The sequence below is a fragment of the Rhinoraja longicauda genome, chromosome 19 (assembly GCF_053455715.1).
Source record: "Rhinoraja longicauda isolate Sanriku21f chromosome 19, sRhiLon1.1, whole genome shotgun sequence".
Taxonomy (NCBI): domain Eukaryota; kingdom Metazoa; phylum Chordata; class Chondrichthyes; order Rajiformes; family Arhynchobatidae; genus Rhinoraja; species Rhinoraja longicauda.
Genome location: NC_135971.1, coordinates 3,234,459 through 3,255,280, shown reverse-complemented (window position 1 = coordinate 3,255,280; position 20,822 = coordinate 3,234,459). Strand labels below are relative to the sequence as shown.

Genomic DNA, 20,822 nt, shown 5'->3' with positions numbered 1-20,822 from the left:
ATGCGGGAAGATTGTTCCCGAGGTTGGGGGAGTCCAGAACCAGGGGTCACAGCTTAAGGATAAGGGGGAAGTCTTTTAGGACCGTGATGAGAAAACATTTCTTCACACAGAGAGTGGTGAGTCTGTGGAATTCTCTGCCACAGAAGGTAGTTGAGGCCAGTTCATTGGCTATATTTAAGAGGGTGTTAGATGTGGCCCTTTTTGCTAAAGGGATCAGGGGGTATGGAGAGAAGGCAGGTACAGGCTACTGAGCTGGATGATCAGCCATGATCATATTGAATGGCGGTGCAGGCTCGAAGGGCCGAATGGACTACTCCTGCACCTATTTTCTATGTTTCTATTTCCCAATGTTCTATAGATTCAGAATCAGTTCCTGTGGATTGGAGGGTAGCTAATGTTATCCCACTTTTTAAGAAAGGAGGGAGAGAGAAAAAGGGAGGACGAAATTGCGGAGCATTTGGATAGCAGTAAGAGGGTCGTTCCGAGCCAGCATGGATTTACAAAGGGGAAATCATGCTTGACTAACCTTCTGGAATGTTTTGAGGATGTAACTAGGAAAAATGACAGGGGAGAGTTGGAGGATGTGGTGTACCTCAACTTTCAGAAAGCCTTCGACAAGGTCCCACATACGAGATTAGTGGGTATCATATCATATCATATCATATATATACAGCCGGAAACAGGCCTTTTCGGCCCTCCAAGTCCGTGCCGCCCAGCGATCCCCGTACATTAACACTATCCTACACCCACTAGGGACAATTTTTTTTTTTTTTACATTTACCCAGCCAATTAACCTACATACCTGTACGTCTTTGGAGCACATGGTATTGGGGGTAGGGTACTGACATGGATGGAAAATTGGTTGACAGACAGAAAGCAAAGAGTGGGGATAAATGGGTCCCATTCAGAATGGCAGGCAGTGACTAGTGGGGTACCGCAAGGCTCGGTGCTGGGACCGCAGCTATTTACAATATACATTAACGACTTGGATGAAGGGATTAAAAGTACCATTAGCAACTTTGCAGATGATACAAAGCTGGGTGGTAGTGTGAACTGTGAGGAAGATGCAATGAAGTTGCAGGGTGACTTGGACAGGCTGTGTGAGTGGGCGGATGCATGGCAGATGCAGTTTAATGTGGGTAAGTGTGCGGTTAAAATAGGAAGGCAGTGTATTATCTGAATGGTGTCAAGTTAGGAAAAGGGACGAACAACGAGATCTGGGTGTCCTAGTGCATCGGTCACTGAAAGGAAGCATGCAGGTACAGCAGGAAGTGAAGGCAGCCAATGGAATGTTGGCCTTCATAACAAGAGGAGATGAGTACAGAAGCAAAGAGGTCCTACTGCAGTTGTACAGGGTCCTAGTGAGACCGCACGTGGAGTACTGTGTGCAGTTTTGGTCTCCAAATTTGAGAAAGATTATTCTTGCTATTAAGGGCGTGCAGCGTAGGTTTACTACGTTAATTCCCGGAATGGCGGCACTGTCATATGTTGCAAGACTGGAGTGACGAGGCTTGTATACACTGGAATTTAGAAGGATGAGAGGGGATCTTATCGAAATGTATAAGATTATTAAGGGGTTGGATACGCTAGAGGCAGGAAACATGATCCCAATGTTGAGGGACACCAGAACCAGGGGCCACAGTTTAAGAATAAGGGGTAGGCCATTGAGAACGGAGATGATGAAAAACTTTTTCAGTCAGAGAGTTGTGAATCTGTGGAATTCTCTGCCTCAGAAGGGAGTGGAGGCCAATTCTTTAAATGCATTCAAGAGAGAGCTAGATAGAGCTCTTAAGGATAACGGAGTCAGGGGGTATGGGGAGAAGGCACGAACGGGGTACTGATTGAGAATGATCAGCCATGATCACATTGAATGGCGGTGCTGGCTCAATGGGCCGAATGGCCTACTCCTGCACCTATTGTCTATTGTCGAAACCATTTATTTGGAGACTCAAGGTGCTGCATAGAGTAAAATCGTGATCAGGCCAGCCAGCATCTGAGGAGGGAAATGTACACATGACGTTTCTGGACAGGAGCCTCTTTAAATCTTCTTGAATTGATGTGGGAGGTGAAGGGAAGAAAGTGGGGCAATAAATGGCAAGCGATAGGTGAAGTTGTGTGATGACGGACATATGACAGACTGATGGATATCCCTGCAGCTGATGGCGAAGGGCAGAAAACTTGCTACTGAATTGGAATCTGGCCAGGAAGATAAATGGGGAATGCAATGGAAGGGATGGGGTGCAAATCAACAGGAGAGAATGTGTTGGGTTCCCAGTAGGATGGGTTGGGGGATCTGCGGTTGGAGAAGGGGAACCAACGTGGTGACGGGGACTGGGGATGGAAAGAAATGCCTGTGGGGAACAGTTGAAGGAACAGGGACGTCTGAAGGGGATAAGGTTTACCTGTAACAGGAGAATATATGTTACATGTTGGGTTGCTGTCTGCTCAAAATATGAGGTGTTCGTCTTCCCTACCGACTGGGCTGTTTCAATCAGCCCTGAATTATTGGGAAATTCTGCATTTATTTCAGACTGTTACCCACTAGTTTGTGATTGTGGCCTTGTGGAAGCTAACTTTGGGGAAACCATTTTGTGGCACCTTTGGAGGACATTTTGTGCTGGGAAGTTCGATACCTTAGCAGCCTGTGAGAAAGTTCTGTACAAAAGCTTGTTTTGGTTATTGTATTGAAAACAGGCTTTTGCAAGGTAGTCCTTCACATTCATGGACACCTGCAGATAAGAAGTTGCTTCCCAAGGTTTAGAAGTTGTTTTTCTGGGTTTGTTGTTGAGTTCTGGACATTTCAATGTTCTGAACTAGATGTTATGGTACCTCCTTATTGCCTAACGGTACCTCTCTAATCATCTTAGCTATGTGACTCCCTTTACTCCCCTATACTCCTGTTTGACTCCCTAACACAATTAAAGGAACTCTATTATGGGAACTCTACTATGTATCTGCTGAGACTGCTTTATGCTATGTAACCATGGAAAATTACTGAAAACTGTGCTGTTTTCAACTGTATAAATACTGACTGTAATCTGTATGTTCTTTGAGAGGACAGAAGCAGGTGCTTGAGCGAACAACTGTGCACTCAGGTCTCTGTGCCATCTCCCACCTTGGTGTTTCAGTAAAAAGATTTAACTGAGTGTTGTGTTTTGCGTACTTATTTTAGAGATAAGTCGAGTCGACTTTCACAGCCTTACATTGAATCAAAGTGAATTTGTAACTCCCTACCTTCAGAAATATCAAACTGTCCGTTTGGTTCATCCGCTCCTGCAGCTTTAAGAGTTTCTCTTGAATAGAGTTTATCTCCTCTTGAATCGCTCGTAGATTATTCTCCATTGGATTTAGAACGCTCTCCTCGTCTTCCCGGAGATCCCTGAGAAAGAGCCGCTCTTTCTCATTGAGAATCTGGCGCAGTTCAGCAAATACTGATGTGATGTAGGACAACAGGTTCTGTGACTGTTCCTGTCAAATGAAAGGTGAAGGGCAATATTATCGAGCCTGGAATCTAAGACAATAGCACAAGGTCAGAGAAGGGAAACTGGAAACCTTACCCGGACTCCAGAAATCTTCTCTTTCTGTTGCTGCTCCATGTCCCCCACCGCTGATTTATTTTTTGTAAGAATCTCCAAGGAAGTTTTAATCAGCTCCTGGGATTGAGATTCAGATTCAGTGAGCAAAATAATTAGACCAGACGGAAACAATGAACTGCAGACACGGAACTGCACATGAAAGTTTACAAAAAGACACAAACTGCTGGAGAACTCATCGGGTCGTGGAGCGTATCAGCAGAGAGCCGCGGGCTGTCTCACCTGGAAGGACTGCTGGAGTCCCTGCATGGACGTGAGGGGGAAGGTACAGGGACAGGTGTTTCGTCTCCAGCGGTGGCTGGGGCAAGTACCTGGGGAAGGGCTAGTTTGGGTGGGAGGCTGGGTGAACCGAACAGTCGCCGAGGGAGCGCGGTCCGCAAAACGCAGAATTGAAAATTCATCAGTTGATCACATTCTGTTTGCTTTTACCTTGTATCTTTCAACAGCTTCTTTAATCGGCATGAAGCGATGCTCTCTGTGTTCCCGCGCGTCTCGGCAGATCAGACAGACCAGTTTCTTGTCGGTTTCACAAAACAGCTTCAGTTCTTCCTGATGTTCCTCGCAGTGAAGTTTACTTTCCTTCCCTCCCGTGTTCAGACTCAGTGCTCGAGCTGTCTCAGTCATACTCGCCAAGGCCCGATTTCCTTTGAGGGTGCGGTCTGCAATCTCCTCTCTACATTCCGGGCAGGAGTTTCTCCCCTCCCTGTCCCAACTCTGTGTGATACAGGAGCGGCAGAAGTTGTGCCCGCACTCCAGTATAACCGGATCGCTGAAGAAATCCAGGCAAATCGGACAAATCGCGTCTTCAGTTAAACTCTGGATCTGGTGTTTAGAAGCCATTTTTAATTCCGAGAATTTCCTGGTTCAAATCCCTTCCTCCTTCAGGGAGCTGCGGACTCGTACAGAACCGCAGGTGTCAACGACACGCCCTGCAGTGCGCGGGGAATTGATTCTGTGCTGAATAATGTTGTTTTGCTGGGAGTGTTCAGGGTGAAGTGCCTCTGGCAATCTGCCACTGATTACATACCAGCAAGAGGCTGGTAACACGTTAAACGAGTCTGAATGTGTCAATAACCGGGCGGACGAGCGCCGGGCAGTCTAAGGAAGGGCAGAAACGAAATGGAAGATGTATTAAGTTATCTCTACGTAGAGCGCGAAACGGTGGTTAAACATCAACTTAGAGCGACTGCTGTTAAAATAAAATCTGCAATAAAATCGGAGACCTGGAGAGAATGTTGTGTTGTGAGGTGACAGACCCGCGACAGTCGCTGAGATTTGGTTGCATAAAAAGTAGGAAAGAGAATACTCTGTTACTGCGTGCAACACATTCACCTTCTCGGTGAAAGTCGTCTTGTTGAAAGAAACAGCAAGCACATGTGACACACGTGTGTGTGTGTCTGTGTGTGGGTGTTTGTGTGTGTCTGTGGGTGTGTGTGTGTGTCTGTGTGTGAGTGTGGGTCTGTGTGTGTGAGTGTGGGTCTGTGTGTGGGTGTGTGTGTCTGTGTGGGTGTGTGTCTGTGTGTGGGTCTGTGTGTGTGGGTTTGTGTGTGGGTATGTGTGTCTCTGTGTGTGTGTGATTGTGTCTGTGTGTGTGTGTGGGTGTGTGTGGGTCTGTGGGTGTGTGTGTCTGTGTGTGGGTGTGTGTGTCTCTGTGTGTGGATGATTGTGTCTGTGTGTGTGTCTGTGTGTGGGTGTGTGTGTCTGTGTGTGGGTGTGGGTGTGTGTGTCTCGGTGTGTGTGGGTGATTGTGGCTGTGTCTGTGTGGGTGTGTGTCTGTGTGTGGGTGTGTGTGGGTCTGTGTGTGGGTGATTGTCTGTGTGGGTGTGTGTGTGTGTGTGGGTCTGTGTGTGGGTGATTGTGTCTGTGCGTGTGTCTGTGTTTGGGTGGGTGTGTGTGTGTGGGTCTGTGTGTGGGGGTCTGTGTGGGTGTGGGTGTCTGTGTGGGTCTGTGTGTGTGAGTGTGGGTCTGTGTGTGTGTCTGTGTGTGAGTGTGGGTCTGTGTGTGTGTGTGTCTGTGTGTGTGTGTGGGTGTGCTTGTGTTACAGTTCTTGGCCTTGTAATAAAAAATAGACAACACATTAATTGTGTGGCTGAGCTTATTTACCCCAGTCTAGTAGACACCGACACTCCAGCAGTTGTCTGGACACACCCAGTGTGTGGGTGTGTGTGTGGGTTAGCTGCGAGGGGGACGCTAGGAGGCTGCAGAGTGACTTGGATAGATTAGGCGAGTGGGCAAATGCATGGTAGATGCAATATAATGTGGATAAATATGAGGTTATCCACTTTGGCGGCAAGAACAGGAAAGCAGAGTATTACCTGAATGGTGGAATTCTCTGCAACAGAAGGTAGTTGAGGCCAGTTCATTGGCTATATTTAAGAGGGAGTTAGATGTGGCCCTTGTGGCTAAAGGGATCAGGGGATATGGAGAGAAGGCAGGTACAGGTTACTGAGCTGGATGATCAGCCAAGATCATATTGAATGGTGGTGCAGGCTCGAAGGGCCGAATGGCCTACTCCTGCACCTATTTTCTATGTTTCTATGTCATTGTACCTGCTTGCTTCATCACCCACAGAAAACACTGCCCCTCACATTCCCAATGAACCTGACCCCCCCCTCCCCCCTATCCCGGTAACTCTGTGTTTGTGTTGTCATTTGTGAGCGGAGCACCAAGGCACATTCCTTGAATGTGCACATACTTGGCCAATAAACATATTCATTCATTCATGAAAAGGTAAGGCGAAAGGTGAAAAGAGTCAGAAAGGGTGTCAGATGAGGAGAGTAGTGAAATGTGAAGCTGCAGGGCCCGCCTTTGGCCCCGCCCTCCGCCCCTGGCCCCGCCCTCCGCCTTTGACCCCGCCCTCCGCCCCTGGCCCCGCCCCCGCGGCCAAGCCCCGGACCCGCTGCGTGATGGCACCTCGGCGAAGTGCGCCTGCGCGCCTCTGGGCGGCCACTGCTGCGTCTTGCGGAATGTACGCATGCGCGCTCCAGGGCCGGGGCCTGGAGAGCCGGGGGGGGGGAAAGGGGGGGAAGGGGGAGCGGGGGGGGAAGGGGGAGCGGGGGGGAAAGGGGGGGAAGGGGGAGCGGGGGGGGGGGAAGAAGGGGGGGAAGGGGGAGCGGGGGGGGGGGAAGGGGGAGCGGGGGGGGGGGAAGGGGGAGCGGGGGGGGGGGGAAGGGGGAGCGGGGGGGGGGGGGAAGGGGGAGCGGGGGGGGGGAAGGGGGAGCGGGGGGGGGGGAAGGGGGAGCGGGGGGGGGAAGGGGGAGCGGGGGGGGGGAAGGGGGAGCGGGGGGGGGGGGAGGGGGAGCGGGGGGGGGGAAGAAGGGGGGAAGGGGGAGCGGGGGGGGGGAAGGGGGGGGAAGGGGGGGGAGCGGGAGCCGGAGCTGCGTCAGTCCCTCAGTCAGTCAGTCTCCCTTTTCTCTGTCCCGCTTCACCAGGGCGTTTCTCCACAGCCTGGAGTGGGTCGCCAACCGGGACCGGGACCGGGACCGGGACACCGCCAGGATGCGGCGCTCTCTCTGCACGGCCGTACATCTGCTGTACCTGCTGACAGGTAGAGACATGGGGGGGGGGGAGAGAGAGATGGAGGGGGGGGGGAGATGGGGGGGGGGGGGGAGATGGGGGGAGAGAGATGGAGGATGGGGGGAGAGAGAGATGGGAGGGGGGGGAGAGAGAGATGGGGGGAGAGAGATGGAGGATGGGGGGAGGGAGAGATGGGGGGGGGAGAGACGTGGAGAGAGAGATGGGGGGAAGAGATGTGGAGACGGGGGAGAGATGGGGAGATGGCGAAGAGATGGAGAGATGGGGGAGAGGGAAAGATGGGGAGAGAGGGAAAGATGGGGAGAGAGGGAAGGATGGCGGAGAGATGGAGAGATGGGGGAGAGGGAAAGAGATGGGGAGAGAGGGGGAGAGAGGGAAAGATGGGGAGAGAGGGAAAGATGGGGAGAGAGGGAAAGATGGGGAGAGAGGGAAAGAGATGGGGGAGAGAGGGAAAGATGGGGGAGAAAGAGAGAGATGGGGGAGAGACAGATGGGGAGAGAGGGAGATGAGGAGAGAGAGAGATGGGGAAGAGGTAGATGGAGAGGGGGGGAGAGATGGAGGGAGAGGGGGGGAAGGAGGGAAGGAGAGAGATATGGGGAGAGGGGGTAGAGAGAGAACGAGAGCTGCTGTCCACGGAGTTGGGAGTGGACAATTGTCAGTCAAACACTGTACTGGGGTAACTCAGCGGGTCGGGCCTCATCTACATGAACTACAACAATTGTTCATCCCAGTTGGGCAAAAGAACAAACCAGGTCCAGCAGAGGAGGTCAAAGGGCTTAATTAGGAAAGGGAAAATAGATTATGAGAGAAAACTGGCAGGGAACATAAAAACTGACTGCAAAAGCTTTTATAGATATGTGAAGAGAAAAAGACTAGTTAAGACAAATGTAGATCCCTTGCAGTCGGAAAAGGTGAATTGATCATAGGGAACAAGGAGATGGCAGACCAATTGAACAACTACTTTGGTTCTGTCTTCACTAGGGGAGACATAAACAATCTCCCGGAAATAGCAGGGGACCGGGGGTCTAACGAGATGGAGGAACTGAGGGTAATCCAGGTTAGTCGGGAAGTGATGTTAGGTAAATTAAATGGATTAAAGGCCGATAAATCCCCAGGGCCAGATAGGCTGCATCCCAGAGTGCTTAAGGAAGTAGCCTCAGAAATAGTGGATGCATTAGTGATAATTTTTAAAAACTCTTTAGATTCTGGAGTAGTTCCTGAAGATTGGAGGGTAGCTAATGTAACCCCACTTTTAAAAAGGGAGGGAGAGAGAAAATGGGGAATTATAGACCAGTTAGCCTAACATCGGTAGTGGGGAAAATGCTAGAGTCAGTTATTAAAGATGTGATAGCATCACATTTGGAAAGTGGTGAAATCATCGGACAAAGTCAGCATGGATTTATGAAAGGCAAATCATGCCTGACGAATCTTATAGAATTTTTCGAGGATGTAACTAGTAGAGTGGATAAGGGAGAACCAGTCGATGTGTTATATCTGGACTTTCAGAAGGCCTTCGACAAGGTCCCACATAGGAGATTGGGGTACAAACTTAAAGCACACGGTATTGGGGGTTCAGTGTTGAGGTGGATAGAGAATTGGTTGGCGGACAGGAAGCAAAGAGTAGGAATAAATGGGTCCTTTTCGGAATGGCAGGCAGTGACTAGTGGGGTACCGCAAGGCTCAGTGCTGGGACCCCAGTTATTTACAATATATATTAATGATTTGGACGAGGGAATTGAATGCAATATCTCTAAGTTTGCGGATGACACGAAGCTGAGTGGCAGTGTTAGCTGCGAGGAGGATGCTAGGAGGCTGCAGAGTGACTTGGAAAGATTAGGAGAGTGGGCAAATGCATGGCAGATGCAATATAATGTCGATAAATGTGAGGTTATCCACTTTGGCGGCAAGAACAGGAAAGCAGAGTATTACCTGAATGGTGGCCAATTAGGAAAAGGGGAGATGCAACGTGACCTGGGTGTCATGGTGCACCAGTCATTGAAAGCAAGCGTGCAGGTGCAGCAGGCAGTGAAGAAAGCGAATGGTATGTTAGCATTCATAGCAAGAGGATTTGAGTATAGGAGCAGGGAGGTTCTGCTGCAGTTGTACAGGGCCTTGGTGAGACCGCACCTGGAGTATTGTGTACAGTTTTGGTCTCCTAATCTGAGGAAAGACATTCTAGCCTTAGAGGGAGTACAGAGAAGGTTCACCAGATTGATCCCTGGGATGGCAGGACTTTCATATGAAGAAGGACTGGATAGACTAGGCTTATACTCGCTGGAATTTAGAAGACCGAGGGGAGATCTTATCGAAACGTATAAGATTATTAAGGGGTTGGACACATTAGAGGCAAAAAACATGTTTCCAATGTTGGGGTAGTCCAGAACCAGGGACGTTTGGAGGGAAGAGTGTCAGTAGTAAAGAAAGCAAACTCAGTTATTTCAAGAGGGCTTGTGTACAAAAACAGGGGGTGTTATGCTGAGGCTCTACAAGGCACTGGTCAGGCCCCATTTGGAATATTGTCAGCAATTTCCGCTGTACTTGCTAGAGTTTAGAAGAATGAGGGGGGACCTCATTGAAACCTACCGAATAGTGAAAGACCCGGATAAGGTGGATGTGGAGAGGGTGTTTCCACTAGTGGGAGAGTCTAGGACCAGAGGGCACAGCCTCAGAATTAAAGGACGTTCCTTCAGGAAGGAGATGAGGAGGAATTTCTTTAGTCAGAGGGTGGTAAATCTGTGGGATTCTTTGCCACAGACGGTTGTGGAGGCCACAAGTCAGTGGATCTGGTCTCCAAATTTGAGGAAGGTTATTCTTGCTATTGAGGGCATGCAGCGTAGGTTTAGTAGGTTAATTCCCGGAATGGTGGGACTATCGTGTTGAAAGACTTGAGCGACTAGGCTTGTATACACTGGAATTTAGAAGGATGAGAGGAGATCTTATTGAAACGTATCAGATTATTAAGGGGTTGGACACGTTAGAGGCAGGAAACATGTTCCCAATGTTGTGGGAGTCCAGAACAAGGGGCCACAGTTTAAGAATAAGGGGTAGGCCATTTAGAACTGAGATGAGGAAAAACTTTTTCAGTCAGAGAGTTGTGAATCTGTGGAATTCTCTGCCTCAGAAGGCAGTGGAGGCCAATTCTCTGAATGCATTCAAGAGAGAGCTAGATAGAGCTCTTAAGGATAGTGGAGTCAGGGTGTATGGGGAGAAGGCAGGAACGGGGTACTGATTGAGAATGATCAGCCATGATCACATTGAATGGCGGTGCTGGCTCGAAGGGCCGAATGGCCTCCTCCTGCACCTGTTGTCTATTGGATATTTTTAAGGCAGAGATAGATAAATTGTTGGTCAGTGCGGGTGTCAGGGGTTACGGGGAGAAGGCAGGAGAATGGGTTTGTGAGGGAGAGATAAATCAGCCGTGATTGAATGGTGGAGTAGACCTGATGGGCCGAATGGTCCAATTCTACACCCATCACTTATGACCTAAACCGGAGATCCCGGAGAAAACCCACGCAGGTCACGGGGAGAACGTACAGATTCCACACAGACAGCACCCGTGGTCAGGATCGAACCCTGGTCTCTGGCGCTGTGAGGCAGCAGCTCTACCGCTGTGCCACCATTGTACATCATGATGTATCTATCTGTACGTCGTTGGTGAGACCACAGTTCTAGCGCCCAGCTACAGGGAGGTGGCATGGTGCTGGAGAGGGTGCAGAAGGGATAGACCAGCTTGGCACGGGCACAGTGGGGGTTAGGTTACAGGGAGAGACTGCACAGGGTAGGTCCCTTCTCTGGGGATGAGGGGGATTCTTGTTGAGGTGTATAAAACCATGAGGAGCGTTGGTAATGTGGATGGTCACAGGCCTTTTCCCCAGGGTGTGGTGGTCTTAAACAAGAGTGTAGACGCAATAAACTGGAGTAACTCAGCGGGTCAGGCAGCATCTGTGGAGAACATGGATAGGTGACGTTTCACAGAGTGCTGGAGTATCTCAGCGGGTCAGGCAGCATCTGTGGAGAACATGGATAGGTGACGTTTCACAGAATGCTGGAGTAACTCAGCGGGTCAGGCAGCATCTGTGGAGAACATGGATAGGTGACGTTTCAGAGTGCTGGAGTATCTCAGCGGGTCAGGCAGCATCTGTGGAGAACATGGATAGGTGACGTTTCACAGTGCTGAGGTAACTCAGCGGGTCAGGCAGCATCTGTGGAGAACATGGATAGGTAACGTTTCACAGAGTGCTGGAGTAATTCAGCGGGTCAGGCAGCATCTGTGGAGAACATGGATAGGTGACGTTTCACAGATGCTGGAGTAACTCAGCTGGTCAGGCAGCATTTGTGGAGAAAAGGAATAGATGATGTTTTGGGTCGAGAACCTTCTTCGGACTGACTCTCATATCCATACCCCTCCCTGCAGCTTCACATTTCACTACTCCTCATCTGACCCCCTTTCTGACTCCTTTCACCTTTAACCTTACCTTTTCATGAATGAATGAATAAGTTGATGAATGAATGAATACGTTTATTGGCCAAGTATGTGCACATTCAAGGAATGTGCCTTGGTGCTCCGCTCACAAATGACAACGCAAACACAGTTACCGGGAGAGGGGGGGGGGTCAGGTTCAATGGGAATGTGAGGGGCAGTGTTTTCTGTGGGTGGTGAAGCAGGCAGGTACAATGACCATGTTGTGTTGCAGGTCTCCACACTGCGGCTCTGTGCGGTACAAGAACATCGGCCACCGTGGGCTCGGTCACCACTGTCCCCGTGGGTGGGACGGTGAGGTTCCCCGTCCAGCCCCATAGCCACGAGAAGATCACAGTGACGATGTGGCGTCTCCATCCTGACCTGCCGATCCTGGATTGGAAGTCTTACAGCCCGGAGAGTCCGTCCCGGATCCACCCGTCCTACAGGGACAGAGTCCGCTTCCGACTGGACGATGTCATCGAGCTGTGGGCCGTGGGGCTCGGTGACCAGGGGACCTACGAGAGAGAGACAAACTACTTTGGCAGGGAGCCGAGGAACCGTGACGTGGAGCACTTTGAGCTGCGCGTGGTCGGTGAGTAGCGGCGTGGAGAGTTGTACAGCACCCAGACACCCTTTGGCCCACACTCTGGGAACCTTGTCAAAGGCTTTCTGAAAGTCAAGGTTTTCTAATGCAGAAGTTGCAGGATCAATTTATCCCAAAGAGGAGGAAAGATTCCAAGGGGAGTAAGAGGCACCCATGGCTGACAAGGGAAGTCAAGGACAGCTTAAAAATAAAAGAGCAGAAGTACAACAAAGCAAAGAAGAGTGGGAAGCCAGAGGATTGGGACTCTTTTAAAGAGCAACAGAAGATGACTAAGAAGGCAATATGGGGAGAAACGATGAGGTACGAGGGTAAACTAGCCAATAATATACAGGAGGATAGTAAAAGCTTTTTTAGGTATGTAAAGAGGAAAAAAATAGTCAAGGCAAATGTGGGTCCCTTGAAGACAGAAGATGGGGAATTTATTATGGGAAACAAGGAAATGGCAGACGAGTTGAACCGGTACTTTGGATCTGTCTTCACTAAGGAAGATACAAACAATCTCCCAGATATTCTCGTGACCAGAGATCCCAGGGTGACAGAGGAACTGAAGGAGATTCACATTAGGCAGGAAATAGTGTTGGGTAGACTGATGGGACTGAAGGCTGATAAATCCCCAGGGCCTGATGGTCTGCATCCCAGGGTACTTAAGGAGGTGGCTCTAGAAATTGTGGACGGATTGGCGATCATTTTCCAATGTTCTATAGATTCAGGATCAGTTCCTGTGGATTGGAGGGTAGCTAATGTTATCCCACTTTTAAGGAAGGAGGGAGAGAGAAAACTGGAAATTATAAACCAGTTAGTCTGACATCAGTGGTGGGGAAGATGCTGGAGTCAATTATAAAAGACAAAATTGTGGAGCATTTGGATAGCAGTAACAGGATCGTTCCGAGTCAGCATGGATTTACGAAGGGGAAATCATGTTGACTAATCTTCTGGAATTTTTTGAGGATGTAACTAGGAAAATTGACTGGGGAGAGCCGGTGGATGTGGTGTACCTCGACTTTCAGAAAGCCTTCTACAAGGCCCCACATAGGAGATTAGTGGGCAAAATTAGAGCACATGGTATTGGGGGTAGGGTACTGACATGGATAGAAAATTGTCTAACAGACAGAAAGCAAAGTGTGGGGATAAATGGGTCCCTTTCAGAATGGCAGGCAGTGACTAGTGGGGTACCGCAAGGCTCGGTGCTGGGACCACAGCTATTTACAATATACATTAATGACTTGGATGAAGGGATTAAAAGTACCATTAGCAAATTTGCAGATAATACAAAGCTGGGTGGTAGTGTGAGCTGTGAGGAAGATGCTATGAGGTTGCAGGGTGAATTGGACAGGTTGTGTGAGTGGGCAGATGCATGGCAGATGCAGTTTAATGTGGATAAGTGTGAGGTTATCCACTTTGGTTTGTAAGAATAAGAAGGCAGATTATTAAATGAATGGTGTCAAGTTAGGAAAAGGAGACGTACAACGAGATCTGGGTGTCCTAGTGCATCAGTCACTGAAAGGAAGCATGCAGGTACAGCAGGCAGTGAAGAAAGCCGATGGAATGTTGGCCTTCATAACAAGAGGAGTTGAGTATAGGAGCAAAGAGGTCCTTCTGCAATTGTATAGGGCCCTAAAGAGACCGCACCTGGAGTACTGTGTGCAGTTGTATAGGGCCCTAGTGAGACCGCACCTGGAGTACTGTGTGCAGTTTTGGTCTCCAAATTTGAGGAAGGATATTCTTGCTATTGAGGGCGTGCAGTGTAGGTTTACTAGGTTAATTCCCAGAATGGCGGGACTGTCATATGTTGAAAGACTGGAGCGGCTCGGCTTGTATACACTGGAATTTAGAAGGATGAGAGGAGATCTTATTGAAACATATAAGATTATTAAGAGGTTGGACACGTAAGAGGCAGGAAACATGTTCCCAATGTTGGGGGAGTCCAGAACAAGGGGCCACAGTTTAAGAATAAGGGGTAGGCCATTTAGAACTGAGATGAGGAAAAACTTTTTCAGTCAGAGAGTTGTGAAACTGTGGAGTTCTCTGCCTCAGAAGGCAGTGGAGGCCAATTCTCTGAATGCATTCAAGAGAGAGCTAGATAGAGCTCAAGGATAGCGGAGTCAGGGGGTATGGGGAGAAGGCAGGAACGGGGTACTGATTGAGAATGATCAGCCATGATCACATTGAATGGTGGTGCTGGCTCGAAGGGCCGAATGGCCTCCTCCTGCACCTATTGTCTATTGTCAAGGACCACAAATGGACAGAGGGCAGTAAATCTCTGGGAATCTCCAACCAAGAGACTCTTAGAGGTTTAACCTGTTGGATGTATTTATACCAGGGGAAGATACATTTTTGAAAATTTGGGGAACTGAAATCAAAGGGAATGGGACAAAGTGGAGGAGTTCAGTCCTGGGCTGGATCAGCCATGACCACATTGTGGGGATTAACATTGAAATCTAGAACGTGGCGCACACAGCAAATTGATCATCTATATCCGGTTCCCATCAGCACTGGGTGGTCACCGTGGGGGAATTTGCTCTGTCTGTTTTACCCACCTTTGTTCACCATAGAATGACATCCCATTCTACATCATAGACAGGCCATTCGCCCATCCTATCCAGTCAAGATTTCTGCTCCACTCAACATCCCTCCCATCTACTCACCACACCCGGTAACAATACCCCGAATTTCAGGAGTGCTCACGTGTTTATACCGCTTGCCCTTAAATTATCTCTGCTGTTGGATTCAGTCCCTCCAATGCAAGTGAGGTCCATGTTCTCATGACTGCATTCCTTTCAGTATTTATAGAAGAGGCTGGGGTTGTTTTCCCTGGAGCAGAGAAGGCTGAGAGGGGACATGATCGAGGTGTACAAGATCATGAGGGGCATAGATAAGGTAGATGGCGGGGAACTTCTTCCACTGGTGGAAGGTTCAACAACGAGGGGACATAGATACAGGGTAAGGGGAGGGAGGTTTCGGGGGGATGTGAGAAAGAACTTTTTCACCCAGAGGGTGGTTGGAGTCTGGAACTCACTGCCTGGGGTGGTGGTGGAGGCGGGAACACTCACAACATTTAAAAAGCATTTGGATGGGCACTTGAAATGCTACAACATTCAGGGCTATGGTCCAAATGCGGGAAAATGGGATTAAAATTAGACTCTGTTTGGTAACGGGCGGCACGGACACGATGGGCCGAAGGGCCTCTTTCTGTGCTGTAGGACTCTATGACTCTATGACTCTAAGACCACGTTACATTTCAGCATTGATTATTGCTCTCCCATCGATTAGAGATATTTCATCCCCCCCCCCCTCCCATTTAAATTCACCGCTAAACTTAAATTCTACCTTATCATTCCTGACATCTTCTCCAGATAAAATCCGTCGACCTGCTCATTCTTTGCATTGAGCTCCATCCTCTCAGTTATAGCATCATTCTCATGAACACTCCTTGTGCTTTTCCCCATCGTTCTACATCTCTACGGCAATATCAGCTTTCTATCTGCATGGCAGCAGCGATAAGAGTTGGGAAATGGGAATTATCAGAGGGTTGTAGAAATGTGGAGAAATTCCCGCTGTGGGGATGAGGACGTAACATCTCAGTCAATTGAGATTTGTGTTTTATTTCTTTCAGGGGGAAGCTGGTGGCAAGCCAAGGTAGGACATGCTCTTGATGGAAACATTGTAAGTTTTTGTGGAACAGTTCAAAACATTTCCAATGCTCAGTTGATAACCAGCTGTTAAATGTTCACAGGGTTCGTGATGAAGCCAAACCACTGTCGGTGGTAGATGATGCCTTGCCGATTGAAAAGTTTCAATGCCCTGTTTCATTCAACACGGCATTTAAAGAAACATCTGATGACTTCAAGCATGGTAAAGCTTATACCTTTTCCATTGTTCTTGTTTCTGACATCTTTAAGTAATGTATGTAGGAAAGAACTACAGATGCAGGTTTAAATCGAGGGTAGACATAAAATGCTGGAGTAAATCAGCAGCAGGCAGCATCTCTGGAGAAAGGGAATGGGCGATGTTTCTGGTCGAGACCCTTCTTCAATCTGAAGAACCCGAAACGTCGCCCATTCCTTTTCTCCAGAGATACTGCCTGTCCTGCTGAGTTACTCCAGCATTTTGGGTCTACCTTTGATTGTGTCTACCTTTAAGTAATACTTAGATGCAATGATCAAAGGTATTTTAGGGAAATTGAAGATTTGATCTCCCACCAAGCTCATCTGCTGGGAAGCATCACAGAGTCAGAGAGCTTTGTAGCACAGCAACAGGCCCTTTGACTGGACTCGACCATGCCAACCAAGTTGCCCAACCAAGCTAGCCCCACTTGCCTGAGTCTGGCTCATATCCTTCCAAGTCTTTCTTATCCACGTATCTACCCAATTCTCTGTGAACTGTGTACCTGCCTCGACCACTTCCTCTGTCAGATCATTCCACATCTACACTACCCACTGACGGAAAAACCTGCTCCTCAGGTCCTTTTTATTGTTTCCACTCTCACCTTAAACTGACAATAGACAATAGGTGCAGGTGTAGGCCATTCAGCCCTTCGAGCCAGCACCGCCATTCAATGCGATCATGGCTGATCACTCTCAATCAGTACCCCGTTCCTGCCTTCTCCCCATACCCCCTCACTCCGCTATCCTTAAGAGCTCTATCCAGCTCTCTCTTGAAAGCATCCAATGAACAGGCCTCCACTGCCTTCTGAGGCAGAGAATTCCACACCTTCACCACTCTCTGACTGAAAAAGTTCTTCCTCATCTCCGCTCTAAATGGCCTACCCCTTATTCTTAAACTGGCCCCTTGTTCTGGACTCCCCCAACATTGGGAACATGTTTCCTGCCTCTAATGTGTCCAATCCCCTAATTATCTTATATGTTTCAATAAGATCCCCCCTCATCCTTCTAAATTCCAATGTATACAAGCCCAATCGCTCCAGCCTTTCAACATACGACAGTCCCGCCATTCCGGGAATTAACCTAGTGAACCTACGCTGCACGCCCTCCATAGCAAGAATATCCTTCCTCAAATTTGGAGACCAAAACTGCACATAGTACTCCAGGTGCGGTCTCACCAGGGCCCGGTACAACTGTAGAAGGACCTCTTTGCTCCTACACTCAACTCCTCTTGTTATGAAGGCCAACATTCCATTGGCTTTCTTCACTGCCTGCTGTACCTGCATGCTTCCTTTCATTGACTGATGCACTAGGACACCCAGATCTCGTTGAACTCCCCCTCCTCCTAACTTGACACCATTCAGATAATAATCTGCCTTTCTATTCTTACTTCCAAAGTAAATAACCTCACACTTATCTACATTAAACTGCATCTGCCATGTATCTGCCCACTCACACAACCTGTCCAAGTCACCCTGCAGCCTTATTGCATCTTCCTCACAATTCACACTACCCCCCAGCTTAGTATCATCTGCAAATTTGCTAATGGTACTTTTAATCCCTTCGTCTAAGTCATTAATGTATATCGTAAATAGCTGGGTTCCCAGACCCCACTGGTCACTGCCTGCCATTCCGAAAGGGACCCATTTATCCCCACTCTTTTCTTTCTGTCTGTCAACCAATTTTCTATCCATGTCAGTACCCTACCCCCAATACCATGTGCCCTAATTTTGCCCACTAATCTCCTATGTGGGACCTTGTCGAAGGCTTTCAGAAAGTCGAGGTACACCACATCCACTGACTCTCCCCTGTTAATTTTCCTAGTTACATCCTCAAAAAATTCCAGTAGATTTGTCAAGCATGATTTCCCCTTCGTAAATCCATGCTGACTCGGAATTATCCTGTTACTGCTATCCAAATGCTCAGCAATTTCGTCTTTTATAATTGACTCCAGCATCTTCCCCACCACTGATGTCAGACTAACTGGTCTATAATTACCCGTTTTCTCTCTCCCTCCTTTCTTAAAAAGTGGGATAACATTTGCTATCCTCCAATCCACAGGAACTGATCCTGAATCTATAGAATATTGAAAAATGATCTCCAATGCTTCCACTATTTCTAGAGCCACCTCCTTAAGTACCCTGGGATGCAGACCATCAGGCCCTGGGGATTTATCAGCCTTCAGTCCCATCAGTCTACCCAAAACCATTTCCTGCCTAATGTGGATTTCCTTCAGTTCCTCCATCACCCTAGGTTCTCCGGCCCCTAGAACATTTGGGAGATTGTGTGTATCTTCCTCAGTGAAGACAGATCCAAAGTAACGGTATAACTCGTCTGCCATTTCTTTGTTCCCCATAATAAATCCCCCTGCTTCTGTCTTCAAGGGACCCACATTTGCCTTGACTATTTTTTTCCTCTTCACGTACCTAAAAAAACTTTTGCTATCCTCCTTTATATTATTGGCTAGTTTACCCTCGTACCTCATCTTTTCTCCCCGTATTGCCTTTTTTGTTAACTTTTGTTGCTCTTTAAAAGAGTCCCAATCCTCTGTCTTCCCACCCTTCTTTGCTATGTTATACTTCCTCTCCTTAATTTTTATGCTGTCCCTGACTTCCCTTGTCAGCCACAGGTGTCTCTTACTCCCCTTAGAGTCTTTCCACCTCTTTGGAATAAATTGATCCTGCAACCTCTGCATTATTACCAGGAATACCTGCCATTGCTGTTCTACCGTCTTCCCTGCTAGGGCCTCCTTCCAGTCAATTTTGGCCAGCTCCTGCCTCATGCCTCTGTAATCCCCTTTGTTATACTGTAATACTGACACTTCCGATTTTCCCTTCTGCCTTTCCATTTGCAGAGTAAAACTTATCATGTTGTGATCACTGCCTCCTAATGGCTCTTTTACCTCTAGTCCCTTTATCAGATCAGGATCATTACACAACACTAAATCCAGAATTGCCTTCTCCCTGGTAGGCTCCAGTACAAGCTGTTCTAAGAATCCATCTCGAAGGCACTCTACAAACTCTCTTTCCTGGGGTCCATTTCCAACCTGATTTTCCCAGTCTACCTGCATGTTGAAAGCTCCCATAACCACCGTAGCATTACATTTTCGACACGCCAATTTTATCTCCTGATTCAACTTGCACCCTATGTCGAGGCTACTGTTTGGGGGCCTGTAGATAAATCCCATTAGGGTCTTTTTACCCTTACAATTTCTCATTTCTATCCATACTGATTCAACATCTCCTGATTCTATGACACCCCTTGCAAGGGAATGAATATCATTCCTTACCATCAGAGCAACCCCACCCCCTCTGCCCACCTGTCTGTCTTTTCTATACGCTCGAGGTTTAGAATCTCCAACCTTGGGTAAAGTACTGTGCATCTTATACACATCTACATTGTCACCCTGACAGGCTCCCATGAAAAAATGTCACAGTCTGAATAGTCTGTTCCAGAACTGAGTAGATTATCCTATGATGACATGAGAACTGAGAGGAGGAAAAACTTTTTCAGTCAGAGAGTTGTGAATCTGTGGAATTCTCTGCCTCAGAAGGCAGTGGAGGCCAATTCTCTGAATGCATTCAAGAGAGAGCTAGATAGAGCTCTTAAGGATAGCGGAGTCAGGGGGTATGGGGAGAAGGCAGGAACGGGGTACTGATTGAGAATGATCAGCCATGATCACATTGAATGGCGGTGCGGGCTCAAAGGGCCGAATGGCCTCCTCACGCACCTATTGTCTATTGTCTATTGATGAGTGTTTGTCGGCATTGGGCCTGTACTCACTGGAATTTAGAAGAATAAGGGGGGATCTCACTGAAAAATGCAGATGAGTGAAAGGCTTTGATAGAATGTATGTTTGGAGGATGTTTCCATTAGTGAGAGAGTCTCGGACTGGAGGTCATAGCCTCAGAATTAAAGGATGTACTTTTAGGAAGGAGATAAGGGGAAATGTTTTTAATCCGAGGGTGGTGAATTTGTGGAATTCATTGCCACAGAAGGCTGTGGAGGCCAAGTCGTTGACTAATTCAGGCAGAGATAGCTGGATTCTTGATTAGTACAGGTGTCAAAGGTTATGAGGAGAGAGCAGGAGAATGGGGTTAGGAGGGAGAGATAGATCAGCCATGATTGAATGATGGAGTAGACTTGATGGGCCAAATGGCATAATTCTAATACTTTCACTTATGACGTTATGACCTTCCGACTGTCTAACTTCACCTGATAACACAGGCCTTCAGACCTGATGAAGTTGTTGTAAATCCGTTTGCACCCACTCCAATTGACTAACAAACCCACCCTTCCCTTTGTCCAACCCACCACTCAAAAAACACAAGAGCAGTTCATCTGGCCCCTCGTGTCTGCCCCCTTTCATGACGATCCCACCACGCACCTCCACCTCCTCTTTAACAACCTCAAATTACCGATAACCTCAATATCAACCTGCTCCGATCTGCCTCCACATCTGAATAATTCGCTTCATTCCCCCATCCCCACCGCAATCTCGCAATCCTCTTTACTCTCTACACTCATCCTCCCCGTCCACCCTCCCCCACCTCACGAAATTCCCCTCTCCATCCCAGATAAAAGCTCCGGGAGAGATGCTGTTGTCCACCCGCTGTGGTTGTGGGTGAAACACCGGGCAGGGTTTCAGTTGTCCGCCCGCCTGTGCCTGAGGCCGAGCGGCCCGAGTCTCCCCCCGACCCCCGGGGACTCTCTGATTCTCTGCTTCTCCCCCCAGTCTCCGTCACCCT

The 20,822-nt window shown here is 48.4% G+C and overlaps 3 protein-coding genes across 3 annotated transcripts in view; 2 read left to right on the top strand and 1 right to left on the bottom strand.

Moving 5' to 3' along the window:
• LOC144602496 (uncharacterized) overlaps positions 1 to 4,433 on the bottom strand; it is a 37,998-nt gene extending 33,565 nt beyond the window's left edge. The window contains 3 exon segments of the mRNA XM_078415627.1: positions 3,235 to 3,468; positions 3,558 to 3,653; positions 4,023 to 4,433. Of these exon segments, the coding sequence (XP_078271753.1) occupies positions 3,235 to 3,468; positions 3,558 to 3,653; positions 4,023 to 4,433 (741 nt within the window).
• The window catches only part of LOC144603008 (zinc-binding protein A33-like), an 852,507-nt gene that overhangs the window by 331,468 nt on the left and 500,217 nt on the right, over positions 1 to 20,822 (top strand). Inside the window, 1 exon segment of the mRNA XM_078416133.1 lies at positions 15,927 to 15,983. Within this exon segment, the coding sequence (XP_078272259.1) occupies positions 15,927 to 15,983 (57 nt within the window).
• Positions 6,970 to 12,279, top strand: LOC144603012 (uncharacterized). The gene is made up of 2 exons (XM_078416136.1): positions 6,970 to 7,140; positions 11,822 to 12,279. The coding sequence occupies exons 1-2, from the start codon at positions 7,092 to 7,094 to the stop codon at positions 12,187 to 12,189; spliced, it is 417 nt and encodes a 138-aa protein (XP_078272262.1). The 5' UTR covers positions 6,970 to 7,091; the 3' UTR covers positions 12,190 to 12,279.

Bases quoted from the DNA above. Each gene is read 5' to 3' on its own strand.
- LOC144603012 (XM_078416136.1), top strand. From the start codon at position 7,092: ATGCGGCGCTCTCTCTGCACGGCCGTACATCTGCTGTACCTGCTGACA. The intron at 7,141-11,821 runs GTAGAGACATGG...GTTGTGTTGCAG, and splicing joins TCTGCTGTACCTGCTGACAG to GTCTCCACACTGCGGCTCTG.